The sequence below is a fragment of the Pseudorca crassidens genome, chromosome 5 (genome assembly GCF_039906515.1).
Source record: "Pseudorca crassidens isolate mPseCra1 chromosome 5, mPseCra1.hap1, whole genome shotgun sequence".
NCBI lineage: Eukaryota > Metazoa > Chordata > Mammalia > Artiodactyla > Delphinidae > Pseudorca > Pseudorca crassidens.
In genome coordinates this window covers 22,665,565-22,680,218 of record NC_090300.1, presented here as the reverse complement: position 1 = coordinate 22,680,218, position 14,654 = coordinate 22,665,565, and the positions used below count along the sequence as shown (strand labels likewise).

At 43.6% G+C, this 14,654-nt stretch overlaps 1 protein-coding gene across 1 annotated transcript in view; it reads right to left on the bottom strand.

The window, feature by feature from the left end:
• The window catches only part of ANKUB1 (ankyrin repeat and ubiquitin domain containing 1), a 42,809-nt gene that overhangs the window by 10,683 nt on the left and 17,472 nt on the right, over positions 1–14,654 (bottom strand). Inside the window, 3 exon segments of the mRNA XM_067737200.1 lie at positions 384–1,316; positions 4,508–4,551; positions 4,553–4,623. Coding sequence (XP_067593301.1) covers positions 384–1,316; positions 4,508–4,551; positions 4,553–4,623 — 1,048 coding nt within the window.

The following is a 14,654-nucleotide window of genomic DNA, read 5'->3' as shown; positions in this document are numbered from 1 at the left end:
CTTTTCTTTCCTTCCACTTTCATTACCATCCAGGCTTCCATGACACTTTTGATGTCTCCCAGATTTCAAGTTTCCCCCTTATCCCTTTAATTATAATTAACAATTTCTTTTACTTTTTTTTAAAAAAAAACAAGTGACCTTGTTAATTGATACAACTCCTTTCTTCCTGAAAATTTGACAAGTAGAATACACATGGATTGGCCAATAAAATCAGTTCATTTTGTCCTAGAACAAGGCTAGGTCCTTGAAGCTGGGTACTGATGCACAGGAAAAACCTGTGTTATACTACATGGCATGGTAGTGTAATGGCTTCATAGACCATTCCTCCCCTAGACCTGCCCTATTAAAGGTTTATCCTTGTTTGTTTGATGAGAAAACCTTACCTGGCCACGGCTAAGTAGTAGATGGCATTCTTCCTTGGAGTCCTTCCACTGTGCTCTGAGAAAGATGCAAAGGAGGATCTGAGTAAAAAGTTGGCACTGGGTGTTGCATAGTAAAAAGATGGGTGTGAATAGCTCACTCTTGAAACTGGAGGGAGGGGGACTTGGGGGAGATATGTATTTTTTATGAGCTTTTCTTTTTTCCTAGCTGTGGCAGTAATTTTTTTCCGATTTTGTTGTTTTTGTAATTCAAAGAACGTATTTGCATCTACCAGTGGAGGAAATTTGAGTGTTTGTTCTCTTGTGTCCTGCTGTGAAGTTGCCACAGGATTGACACGTTTCCTGCTTACAGTTTGCTCCCTGAGAGGCGGTAGTTTGCCCACAGTGCCTTGTGAGTCCTTGTTCTCAGCCTTATGCCAGCTCTTGGAGGTCATTTTGGGTTTGGTGAAACCATCCACCATCACAACGTCTCCAACTTTTGCTCCAAAGACCCTTGCTCCGCAAAGCTGGCTTTTATTAAGGTTGTGACTCTGAGCTCTGAGTACCCATTGTTTTAATTTAATATAAATCCTCATGGGTACTGAGATTTTCGGAAAAGAAACAGTGGACCACATTTTACTCAGTAAATATAATACGCAGTCTTCATGCTTGTGTTTGAACGCAATGGTAAGGGGAGTCTGTCCCGCTGCGTTTTTGCATTCCAGGCACAGCACGCTGCAGTTGACAAAAGCCTTCAGAATCAACAGTTGGCCTGCTTCTGCGGCTGCATGAATGGGGCATTTAGAGACATCTGCGTGAAGGGCTTCATGGCACCAAGCTCGGTAGGGGTGCACGCCGACCATCTCGTGGGGCCGCACACCCTGCTTCAGGGCCCATTCAGTGAGCTCAGTGTGCCTGTAAAAGGCGGCGATGTACAGGGCAACCCTTTTCTGATACCTGAATGAATGAAACAAGCGAGAATGGGGCTGTTTAGTAAGTCAGCAAACAGGCAAAGGTAGTTACACTAAATACCCACAAAACATTCTAGTTAAAATATTTATTTCTTCCTTACTTTTACCTTCCTAACTTTAAAAAATATTTTCAGAAAAGGTCTATAGTAATACACAGGTTAAACTGCACAGGTCCTGCTTATACACATTGTCCTGTTGTGTACATATAAATAATTCAAACTGGTTTCCTTGGAGCAGTGTTTTCCTTACGAAAATCTAATGCTCAAGATAAATATCAAGCTTTATATTCACTGGGGAAGCACAGGAAGGAATTCAGTACATTTTAGAAATTTGAATGCTTTGTAAGTTTGTTTGCTTCGTCTTTTCTAACACCTCCTCTTATCCCCCTACGGGCTTTTCCTCATGCAGTGCTAAGCAGTCTTTTCATTCCATATGTTGGAGGTGGCCTATGCTCTCTTCCAAACCCTCTAGTAGCTTCCGGCTGTAATTGAAATTCTAACTCCTCATCTAGGCCTTCAGGGCACCTGTCACCTGGACCCTGCCCCAGCTTCTGCCTCACTTCCTACCACTCCCCTTCTCTTTCACTGAACTATAGCCACACTGGCCTTCCTGCCATCCCCATCCTTCCAATTCCCCATCAGGCACAAATTGAATGATGGGTGAAGACTATTCAGAGAAATAAGAATTAGGGAGGCAAAGCTAGACAGGGTTCCATCAGGTTTCGTCCAGGATTTACTTGGGCAAGGCTCTCTGTGACCCCATGGTAGAGATGGAGGCCAGCTAGCTGGTATTGTCCAAAATCTGTGTATAACTAACTCTCCCGTCTCTGACTGCGTGCTCACCACACCATAATTTTCAGGTGTATGTGGCATCCCATGTAATTTTCCTGTATAAGAGAGATGGTCTGCCCAGGACATGTGGGTTTCTAGGACCCTCTGACAGATTATAACTAATTAGAGTTATACATTAATATGCTGGCCTTTTGGTTCACATATCAATTTCATCTGAAATTCACTAGTGCAGATCAGCAACTCTGAATTTGATTTGGGGAGAAGAGCCCCTCCTGCATGGACTAACTGGACTTTGCTTTCATCCTCAACACGCATGTTGTGGGAACTAGAGCACTCTTGTTACCAAGACTGGTTGATTCTGCCTCCTAAGTGATCTTTTCCCAGTCTGTCCTCTTAGCCCCACCTCTCCTGTCATAAACCTAGCTCAGGCTGCCTTTTGCTTTGGACTATTTTCCTGTCTCCCTGTCAGCCTCTATTCCCCACATTGCAGTCAGAGCCAATATTCTAAAATGCAGATCTCATCATGGCCTTCAATGTCTTCCCAACATTTAAACGATAAAATCCAAATCCTTCACATTCCTACAGGGGCCTGCATGACCTGGCCTCTTCTTATCTTTCCAGCCCCTGGCCACTAGCTTCCTCTTACTCTATCATCTACCATGTGGAACTTCTTTCAGTTCTTTGAATCCATTCTCTTGCCCCCTGGGTCTTTGTACGTGTGGTTCCATCTGTTTTGAGACATTTTTATTCTTCTCCCTACTGTTTACCTGAGTATCAGCCCTTCAAGTCCCTTTCTCGGGTTGCTTTACCTGATCCCCTACAGTTGTCCATACTATACATTCCCATATCTTCTTGCACAATGCCCATGTCATAACAATTTTCACACTGAATGGTAACAGCGACACCTAACATTTGTATCCTCCTTACCATGTGCCAGGTGGCCCTCTAAGTTCCTTATAATACTAGCTCATTTAATCTCTAACGTAGTTCTATGAGATAGGTACTATTATTTTCCCCACTTTATAGAAGAGGAAACGGAGGTACAGGATGACTACTTGCTTAAGTTTACACGACTAAACACTGAGGGGGTGGGGCTTTGAACCTAGGTAGACGAGCACTAGAGTTTGTACTCCCAGACATTTTGCAGTTCTGTTTCTCCAGGAATCGGTTACTTGTTTTCTGTTTCCCCTACTGGACTATAAATTTGCTAAAGGCAGGGACCATATCTTGTTTATCGCTTTCATAGTACATAGTACATACATTGTTGATTGGGTGGAGGAATAAAAGGAGCTTTTCAGTCTGATCGTATGCATATCGTGTTTATATTCTCTGAGCTCTTAGATTTTATTTAAAGATTAAGTGGAAATAGTTAAGTACATGAGCACTAGAGTTTATTAAATGGTGGGGATCTAAAACCCAGTTGTGCCCTTGCTAGCTGTGTGACATTGGGCAGATTTCCTAAGTCAGTTTCCTTATCTGTAAAATAAGATAAAATAGTATTCATCTCATAAAAGTGTTATAAGTATAAAATTAGTTAATAAATATAACACAATGCTACAAAGTACTCAGTAAGTATGCACTATTAAAAGTAACAATGCAACAGCTATTTCTTTGGATTCAGAGCAAAGAAAGAAAAGAGAGAATTATAATTATCCCCAAATATAAATTAATTTTAAATGTTTAAATATTTTATAAAATTGCAAAAGCTGGTTTTCCAATCTGTCACTTCACAGAGCCCTTAGAGCTCCTGCTGAGCGTGTGTGCTTCTGTAAAGTATGACTAAATCACCACAAGGGGGCACTGTTCTAAATACCACTGAATTAAAACCTAAAGGGTAATGCAGTTTATGCACCTGGGAAGCTGCTGGCTGCAGAGATATTTTAAAATGTCCACCTGCTTCTCTGAGCCTACCCTCCTCCACTGCCCCAGCAGCATGTGTTACACTTCATGTATGGCAAAAGTATGAATGTGTGAATTAGATGGGATTTGAAAAGTTACATGATAGCTTAGGAAGAGGTAGGCAATGTTTTCAGCCAATCAATAAGCAATTAGGGCTTTTTAGAATAATTGAATGTGAGAGTGGCAAGGCACTTATTCTGATATCCTTTAAAAACTGCCGATAAAAGTCTAATATCCAAACCAAACTGAAGTCGTGCATTTAGATAGTGTTTCCTGATGAAAGTCTACCTGAATTACAGTACATCACCAAAGGCTGTCAGCCCTGGTGTCATCCCTGCTATCTTATTTGAGCAAATATCTCAGTAAAAATGTCTCAGGGGAACTCCCTTGGAGCAGCACCCCAGCTAGAGTGAATTGCAGACTCAAGTTCCTATGAAAGTTTAGCAAAAATTACTTTAATTAGTTTAGCATTTGCTTTATCTCATACTTGAGTACTGGTCCTTCATTTGATAAATAGCGTTGGACTTTTAAGTTTTTGTCCGAGGAGACAGCCCATCAGAAATTCCTTCCATCCATCCCAGACATCCAAGCGAAGTGTCGTGCCTGTGGATAAAGAGAGGTGGCGATGCTTCCAGCCCATCCCTGGGGTTTGGTGGTCCAAAAACTTCTAATGATAACTTTCTCCCAACAGACATGAGCTAGGTGCCAAATGAAAAGTAGCCTTTGAATAAGGAGACAGGGATGCTGAGAGCGAGAGCGAGAGCGAGAGCGAGAGAGGGAGAGAGAGAGAGAGAGGGGGAGAGAGAGAGAGAGAGAGAGAGAGAGGGGCGGGGCAGGGATGCTATCTTGATCTTAGGCCTATATTAACTTGGAAAAGCCTTTTAGCTTCTGTGCACTTGCATTTTCTCATCTGCACAGTGAAAGCATACAATGCTGAACTACTTTCTGCAGCTATCTTAAAACATTTCTGTGGACATCGATTCCATGCTGATCTACACATCACCAGGTAAACAAAAGCTGTTATGTTGGAAGAGAAACTCAAGAAACTGTGGCAGGACATATGCATTTCTCAGGCCTTTAGCTTACAAGTGGGCTGTGGGTGAAGTTGAATGATCCTTTCATTCCATTCTTCACAAAACAGGAGCCGTTCTGTGTTATGAACATAAAAGGGATATATTCATTGCTGCTGGAGGATTTCTCACTTGCTCCTCAAAAGCCTACCCTCTCCTGGTTTTGTGACTACATTCCCTTCGTCCTTCAGGCTGGTGTTTCCCAGGAATCTTTCCTCAGGCTTCTGCTCTTCTAACTCTACACATTCCCTCAGGATAAAACCCAGTCTTCTCCCCATGTGGCCCACCCTGACCTCTGTCCCTCCAGCCTGCCTCACTCACTCTGTTCTGGCCACTCTGACCTTTCACCTGTCCTTCAGCCACACCCATCTGAACATAATTTCTTTTGCTTCAAAGGGTCTTTATCCAGAGTTCACAGGGCAGTGTCCTTCTTACTCGGCTTTCCCTTCAAGCATCGTGTCCCCACAGAGGACCTTCTTGGCCACCAGGGCTGAAGCAATCTCTGCCACCACCCCCTCCTCCCCTCCAGTACTCTTTATGCCGTGACCTTATTTTAATTTCTTCACAGCCCCCATCATCAGTACTTGAAATCATTTTACTTGTTTGGAGACTGTTGTTCACGACCCACTACAAACGACGCTCCTTCAGGACTTGCCACACTGCTGCCGTTTGCCGAGTGCTCACTACATACTTGTTGGCGGACTGACAGGCAGCCTCAGTGCAGCTGATGGCTTCATTGATCACCCATGGGCCAGTCACTCCTGAGTCCACATTCCAGCCAGGCCTCTGCTCCAGCTCTGGATTCCCCAGCTGGGGACACCACAATCTAAGGGATCATGCTAGGGCCCCACTGTTCTGAAGGACAACCTGTCACCTTTCATCCCCAGCCTGCTTTTCCTCCTGTATTCTGTGTCTCAGGTTGTGTCACCACTACCTTCCTTGCTACCTGAGTTAGAAATCTGGGAGTTGTTCTTCATCCCTTCCTTTCTCTCATGCCCCCAACATCTGTACAATCGCTAAGGCCTGACAAGTTTATTTCCCAAATGTTGAAGAACTCTGCTTCTTCACCTCCATCTTAACCAGCGCCGCCCTATTTCAGGCCTAGATAATCTCTCACCTAAAGCTACCTCGAGAAGCTCCCCACAGCCTCCCCCTGTCTTTATTCACGTCTCTGTTCAGATGCCATCTCCTCTTCTGGCCAGCCATCTGCAATAGCCTTTCCCCACCTCATCACATCCCTCTCTATTCCCTTATCCTGCTTTATTTTACTTCATATTCCTTAATTTTATTTAAAATTAGATATTTTCCTGTTTATGGGATGATGCTTGCCTTACCCACTGAAATGCAAGCTTCAAGAGGGTGGGGACCTTGCTACCCTTGCTCACAGCTCTATGCTTGCTTTCCCCGATGGTGCCTGGCTCACAGTAGGTGCTCAGTAAATACTTGTTAAATGAAGTTCTAAGCCACTCCTCAAACCTGTTCTGGCCATGTGTTGCCCTCCTAACCCTTAGTAGCCCAGCAGGCTGGCCTGGACTTCTGTGTGTACCCCAGGCTGTTTCTGGATTTGGGGCATCTTCTTTTACTGTCCCTTCTGTCTGAATTCTTCTGACTTCCCCATCCTCCTACCAATAGTTTATGATGCAATCCTGGCATCACCTCCTCTAGGAAGCCCTCCTTGACAACACCATCCTCTCACCTCCCCAGATAGGGTAAATGACTGCTCAACTGGTTTCAAAGTATACTTTGAAAGTCTTTATTATTGAACATACATTTCTGCTTTGGGATTGCCAGTTGACAAACACTAAAAGAACTCTTTGAGCCCAAGCATTATGTCTCATTCAGTCTATGGGCTCTGTTTTAGTTATGCTCTTGGATTGCAAGGAGACCCTCAAGAAAATGGGGCTTATTATACTGAGACAATGACCACGTCTAGCATGCATTAGGTACCAAGACAGCTCTCAAGATGGACCACTGCCCATCTCTCCCATGGGCCCCAGGTTCTCTCACTCTCTCTCACGCCCTTTAGGTCTCTTTGTGTGTCTTCTCCCTTTCTCTACTGACAGGCTGCCCTGCTTACTTACAGCTTCTGTCCTATGACAACTTTGGCATGCATGCAACATGCGTTTGCCGTGACCCAACCTTATTTCTTGACACTCTTCATTTTCCAACCCTACTGATAACCAATTTTGTCTCTCTACATTTCCCAATTTGAATTCACAAGACTAATAATTTATAATAATAACAGTAATATATTGAATATGAATAGCTAATATTCATTGAGTGCTTACTATATGCTCTAGATTATTCTAAGTCCATGAACAATTTAATAATTTAAAATTCACAACAACCCTAAGTGATGGGTTATATTATTTTTTCCATTTGACATCTGAGGAAACTGAGGCACTGTAAGACGAAGTAACTTCCCCAGCTTCTACATAACCAGTAAATAGTGGAACCAGGAGTTGGACCTGGACAATCTGGCTGCCGGGCCCATGTGCCTGTCCTCTGTGTTATACTTCTCTCCAAGCAAGACTCTAATTGTGTCAGCTAGGAGAGATGATGTCACTGGACAGCTTGTGGATTGGCTGCCTTTGAAGCAATATGGCGGCCCCAGAGGTTGCATGCCAAAGCTGTGATGGGACAGTGTGTGACTTGGCTTATCCACACCTATCCTCAGGCTCAGACAGGTTCGTCATAAATACCTGCAGGTGAGAAGGAAGGAAGGATAACATAACAGCAGTAATCTTAGAGTCACAGAATGCTGAAGATAAAAAGATCCTAAAAGACCAGCCCACTCCATTGTCTCCTTTTATAGACTAGGAAGCTGAGGCCCGTGGGGAATTGCCTGAAGCTACTCAGCAAGCTGGGAGTAGAATTTGGCTTGGAATTTTTGTCTCTAGAATTCTCTCTAGTGCTTCAGAAGCCTCCTCTTTTCCGCTGCCTTTCTCTTGCTTTCCTTTCTGCTTCCCAGCTCTTGCCCTTCTTCTTTTTTTTAAAAAAATTTATTTATTTATATTTTTGGATGCATTGAGCCTTCGTTTCTGCACGCGGGCTTTCTCTAGTTTCGGCGAGCAGGGGCTACTCTTCGATGCAGTGCGCGAGCTTCTCATTGCGGTGGCTTCTCTTGTTGCGGAGCACGGGCTCTAGGCGCCCGGGCTTCAGTAGTTGTGGCGTGTGGGTTCAGTTGCTCCGTGGCATGTGGGATCTTCCCAGACAAGGGCTCGAACCTGTGTCCCCTGCATTGGCAGGCAGATTCTTAACCAATGCACCACCAGAGAAGCCCTCTTGCCCTTCTTGCATCCACTTCACAGGCAGACACACATCCAAGTATATGTTCTTTCTGCTGATCCCTCCCTTTTTGGACGTCCTACGTTACAACCTGTAATCTTGAAATGGAGCTCTTCTTCCCTTACTCTTGACTCTGGTTTGGGATTTCTTGACCTTGGCCTCACTGTCCTTCGTGGGTTGATTCCTAGTTGCTGTGCCTGTTTACCCACAGAGCCTGACCTGCATTAATGCCATCAAGGCCCTAACCTACCTTAACTCTCACAAGTCTGGCCTCAGCTAGGAGAATTCACTCTTTTTGCTGGAGAATTACGGAGTTATTCTGTAGAGACCAAGTAGCAGTTCTGCAAATACACTCTAGAAACGCCTAGATAAACATCTTCCAGAATGTGGATCATCCATGACATAGTAGATTTAGTTTCTCTAAAACTTCTTGTTGTACTTAAACTTTCTTGTAAAATATTTGATTTCTATGAAATAGCACTGGAAACAAAAGACTTCAAACAGTGCTCCAAGTGCATTTATTTCATCTCCTGCCTAAAGTGACTTACTATGTTTTTAGTTTATTATGAAAATCACTCAGAGATGAGCGTTGGAAAGCTTTAGCCTGGCACTATACTCCAGCCTCCCTGGTCCTCCACAGCTGAGACCGCATAGCCTCCATTTGAATGACCAGAGCAGTCTTAGGCCCACGGAACAGTCTTTTTTTTTTTTTTTTTTTTTAATGCTGATACTTGCTTGAGCCCCCTCCCAAACCAGTTAAGTCAGAATTGCTAGGAGTGGGTCTAGGCATCAGTATCTTTTTTGTTTTGTTTTTTTTTGCAGTACGCGGGCCTCTCACTGTTGTTGCCTCTCCCGTTGCGGAGCACAGGCTCCGGACGCATAGGCTCAGAGGCCATGGCTCACGGGCCCAGCCGCTCCGCGGTATGTGGGATCTTCCCGGACCGGGGCACGAACCCGTGTCCCCTGCATCGGCAGGCGGACTCTCAGCCACTGCGCCACCAGGGAAGCCCCCGCGGAACAGTCTTAATTTCAGTTGTAGGGGATTTGTTAAGAGTCCAGGCCAGCTGCTCAGAAGTTTGATGGGAAGTTGCTCTTCCTGTTCAGCCCGCTCAGGTGTTTTCCTGTTCTAGTAACTTGCCTTATTCCTCCAGGAATAAGAGACCAAGCCCGCACCTTGTGCCTCATAGCACAAGCCTCAGTATCCTACTCTACCTTTTGGGTTTCATAACTGAGGCCCCATCTCTGTTCTCCGAGCCTGGAACTCAGAGAGTTCCTATTCCGAACCCCAGTCTCTGGGGTTAGATTCCTGTTACATGTTGACAGAGGCTCCTGTGTCAGCAACCAGCTTGTCTCATTTCCCACCTTTTATGTCATTCGTTCATTGATTCATTCACTACCTTGATGCTCAGATGCTATGGTTCACCTGCCGGGTCCCTGCTGGATCTCCCTGGATCACACTCTGCCTTCCTCCATCTTACCAACTGCTAATGCAGACTGACCTGCCTGTTCCAGGACCCCCACCAGCAGGACCTATTTAAGGCTAACCTCCTTTTGCTAGATGTCTACGGGTGGGGTCTTCCTGGCCCATCTGCACTTCCCTAGGTGGTTGCCTAGCCTCAGGGTCTCAGCTCTCCCTAGCTCAACCTGTTCACTACTGATGAGCCCTGAAAACTAGAGAATACTATGTGATTTAAATTCTTATCAGTTAGGGCACCTCCAACAAGCCCTGTATTTTATGTGAACAAATGTTACAGGTGTTATAACTATCAATTTCAGTTTTCTGCAATGAAGCAGTCTTAATTTCTCAAAGATCGAAGGTAACAATGGATGGCTTTTCTCTTAATGCTCAACTTTTGAATATCCAGAGAATTTCTAAGTGAGTTAACCAGCACCATTTATTGGATAATCCTTCCATTCCAATTGCTTTGTAATGCCTCCTTTGTCACACATTACATTCCTTCATAAGCTTAGGCATTCTGCTAGAAAATAGAAACTTATTTTAAAAATGCTATGTTGTTCCAGAAAATACAACTAAAAATCTATAACTGAAATGAAAGTAAAATTAATGAGAATTATGCTTCAAGACGTCTTTCTATATGAACTTTCTAATTCTTTATTCTTAATTGTTTAAAGTGGACTCCCCAAATTGTATATATCTACAGAACCTGGATTCACCCACTCTCTACTTACAAATCCACCTACCATGCCCAAGCTGTGCAGGAAAGCAGGTGCAAGCTACAGTGCCTATTCTAGGGAATCGTCTCCAACCTCTCCTGCTGTGGTCCCCCTATCCCAAGTTTCTGGATTCCTCATGCATACTCTGGGATCAATATCTGCCTATCTGATTTGGACTTTTTCTTTCTGAATGTGGAAACCATTTGTCTGGTTTGGGTTTCCCCTAGTGGGAATCAAAACAAGATATTGATCAGTACTTAGAGAGCATCAGTAAAAATAGGTATCAGTAAAGACACACTGGGCTGGCAGTATAAGTTGTTGGAAAGAACCCAATCCTGCGTGTAGGATGACTAATTATTACCAGTATGACCTTGACCAAGTCACTTAACTTCTCTGAGCCTCAGTTTTCTCATTTATAAAAGGAATTAAAGTGGCACAGTAGGTCTCTAAGGGGCCTGAGGGCTGGTGGGGGACCCTGGAGCCCGCCTAGATCTCAGGATCTGATCTCACCGACGCCCTTGGCCCTTGACATGTCCCTCTCTGTATTTACTGTCTAAGGAAAGCACCTCTCACCGTGCTGTACCCCCAACTCCATGGGCAGGACGCCTACAGCAATATCTGCTAACCCAACCCATCACTCAAGCCCTAGCTCCATATTTGTCATGGCGTAGAATTAGAAGAACTCAGTTGTACTTACAGCTTTGCCACTAACTAGCTGAGTAATTTTCAGGAAAAAAAAATGTACTCTCTGAGTTTCCTTATATCTAAAGTTGAAGACCCAAAGCATAAGCTCCTTTTCCCAATTTCACCATTGCTGTCCTAGCGTCAGAGCCTTGGCATTTCCCTCTTCTTAGATGTGACCCAGCATGATGCTCTGTCTCTCTCTCATGAATTTCTCAGATTTGCCTCTTCCATTCCTAGTGTAATTAATTAATACTGGGATTATCAAAAGCTCCAGTTAGCATATCACTCTACTTCCAGGCTCTCCTCACTCCTTTCTATATTTCATGCTGCCTGCCACCAGATTAAACTTCTATTGAAACACTCCTGTTCCAGAATGTACATGGCTCTGTTTGCAAGCACATGAAACCTGTGCTCTGTTGCCTTACCTCTAAGACCCTCCTCAATATGACCTCAGCTGTGAGATTCCCATTGGTCTCCACGAGGCCCCTCCACTCTTTAGAACAGTCTCCTGCTTTCTGTCTTCCCTGGATTAAGCCCACATTCTTTTTTTTTTTTGATTTTTAAAAAATTTTATTAGAGTATAGTTGATTTACAATGTTGTGTTAGTTTCTACTGTACAGCAAAGGGTATCAGTTATACATAAACATAAATCCCTCCTTTTTTAGATTCTTTTCCCATATAGGTCATTACAGAGTATTGAGCAGAGTTCCCTGAGCTATACAGTAGGTCCTTATTAGTTATCTATTTTATATATACTAGTGTGTATATATCAGTCCCAGTCTCCCAATTTATCCCTCTCCCCACCCCCACTTCCCCCCGGTAACCATAGTTTGTTTTCTATGTCTGTGATTCTATTTCTGTTTTGTAAATAAGTTCACTTGTACCGTTTTTTAAGATCCCACATATAAGTGATACCATATGATGTTTGTCTTTCTCCGTCTGACTTGCTTCACTCAGTATGACATGCTTCACTCAGTATGACAATCTCTAGGTCCATCCATGCTGCTGCACACGTAAGCCCATGTTCTTGATCCTGTGGCTCATGCTTTTCTCCTGGCCTAGAAGCCTGGAATGTTTTCCCTTCCTCCTCTCAGATGATGCATATTTCTCGCATCTTTGTGTGCTCAAGTCCAACATTCTCCAAAAAGCCTTCCCTTGAGCCCTTCAGCCTACAAGGATCTGGCTTATTGGATTATAACTGAGGAAATGTGCATGCTTCATTTCTACCACTTTACTATAAATGCCCAGAGTGCAGAGGCAGTTTTATATATTATTGTATGAGCTAGTATGTGCAGGGACTAATTGAGCTACTTAAATCTTTGATTTTCTTTGACTGCTTCTCCAAAACCTTCTGACTTTCCACTGCCTTTGGAAAGGGGTCAAGGTTCAGCTCCTGACAGCATCGGGGGTGACACATTGACTGGAAAGAGGAGAATCTGGAAGAGAGGTGGATCAAAGATTCCCTTACCCTGTAGTTTAAAAAAGTGGGCTGGCTACTTAAAGACTGCTAGGGGTACTTCCCTGGTGGTCCAGTGGTTAAAAATCTGCCTTCCAATGCAGGGGACATGGGTTCGATCCCTGGTCAGGGAACTAAGATCCCACATGCCGTGGGGCAACTAAGCCCATGCACCACAGCTACTGAGCCTGTGTGCCGCAAACTACAGAGCCCACGCACTCTGGAGCCCATGTGTCACAACTAGAGAGAAGCCCAAAACTAGAGAGAAGCCCACGCGCCACAAGGAAAGATCCCGTATGCCGCAACTAAGATGCCGCAGCCGAAAATAAAATAAATCAGTAAATTAAAAAAATAAAATAAAATAAAATGTTTACAAGGATTAAATTTAAAAAAAAAAGACTGCTAGGAGTGTTTTAGGCAAAGGTGTGAAGCAGGTCAAAGGCTCTTCCTCCTTTTCCTTGGAGTTCCCTCTTTCCTTGCCCCTCCTCCCATGCCATATGTTCTTATGGTGACCAAAGCCATCTACCCAGGTCATGCTGGAGCCTCTAAACTTACATCTGAAAAACCTCCTTCCTAGAGGGTCATTTTAAGGGGCATTATCCTTGACACACCCTGAGCAAGTCATTTAACCATTCAGAACCTTTTTGCTGTCTTTATATCTGTAGAAATTAGGGGTTGGGGGACTTCCCTGGCAGTCCAGTGGTTAGGACTCCACACTTCCACTGCAGGGGGCATGGGTTCCACTCTGGTGGGGGAGCTAAGATCCCGCATGGCGTGCGCACGACCAAAAACGAAAATTAGATGTTGGGCCAAGCCATTTCTAAATTCTCTTCGTGCTCTAAAATGTCACATCATGATCTGAGCAGCACAGGCCTGAAGAACAGTCACCTTCGTTTTCTCATTTATCCTTTGGCATTTCATTAAATAACTAGGTCGTAAGTTGCTCGAAGACAAATGCCACTTGTGTACCCTTACTTAAATCAGCCACCACCATGTTCTGTGCAGGGCTGATCCCTCAGCAAGCACACAGAGCAGATATGTGTTTACAGTAAGATACTCTGAGGACGACTGCTAGAACATCACTTCCTCTGATCAAAAACAGGGATGGTAATTGATGTCAAAGTTTTGAGAGCCTCAGTTAAAAATAACAGGAAAGAATAAGCAAACATAATAGTCAGGAAAGTAACAATAAATGCAAATTTAGCAGTTATAAAAAGCAAAACTGCTTAATTCATGGATGTCTACAGGCCCGATTATAAGTTGGGAGAAATCAAATTCCATTGCAGCAAATGTTATAGCACAATGTTGCCTAATGATGTGCTGTCAGCAAAAACTTATTCACCTCAAGCAAGAATCTCTATAAAGTTTGAACCATTTGCCAATATGGTTAAAACAAATCTGACAGTCCTTTGAGTTTGGCTTAATAATGTATGGCTGCAGCAGACATGACTGAAGTACAGTATTTAAAGAGAGCTTGTAATCTGTCCATCAGGGATGAAGGGTGCTCACTGAGGCACCTGTTTGGCCTGCACAGTATTGGCTTCATACTGTTTAATTAAAAGATTGTTTAATATAACTGACAATATTTCAAAATGAGTTCGCATAAAGCAAGGTTCAAACAATATGTATCATATGCTACCACTTGCATTAAAAAGAGGAAAAAGAATATCTACTAGAACTTGCTTCTATATATGCTTGAAATATATTTTGAAAGAGAAAAATATAAACAGATCTGAGTCCTGGTCTTCTATCCTGAGGATATTAACAAGTCCTCTTGCTTTGAGCAGAGAGAACAAGACATGGCAGGGGTATGTGACCATTCTTATTTCTTAGCCTACAGACCCAGACACCAAAGAGGGGTTTTGATAATTTACATCCACACTGCGCCTACAGAGGTTTTAGTTTAGAAACAACTCCTCCTTCTGTTGTGAGTCTGGTATCAAAGAACCTGAGTGCTGAGT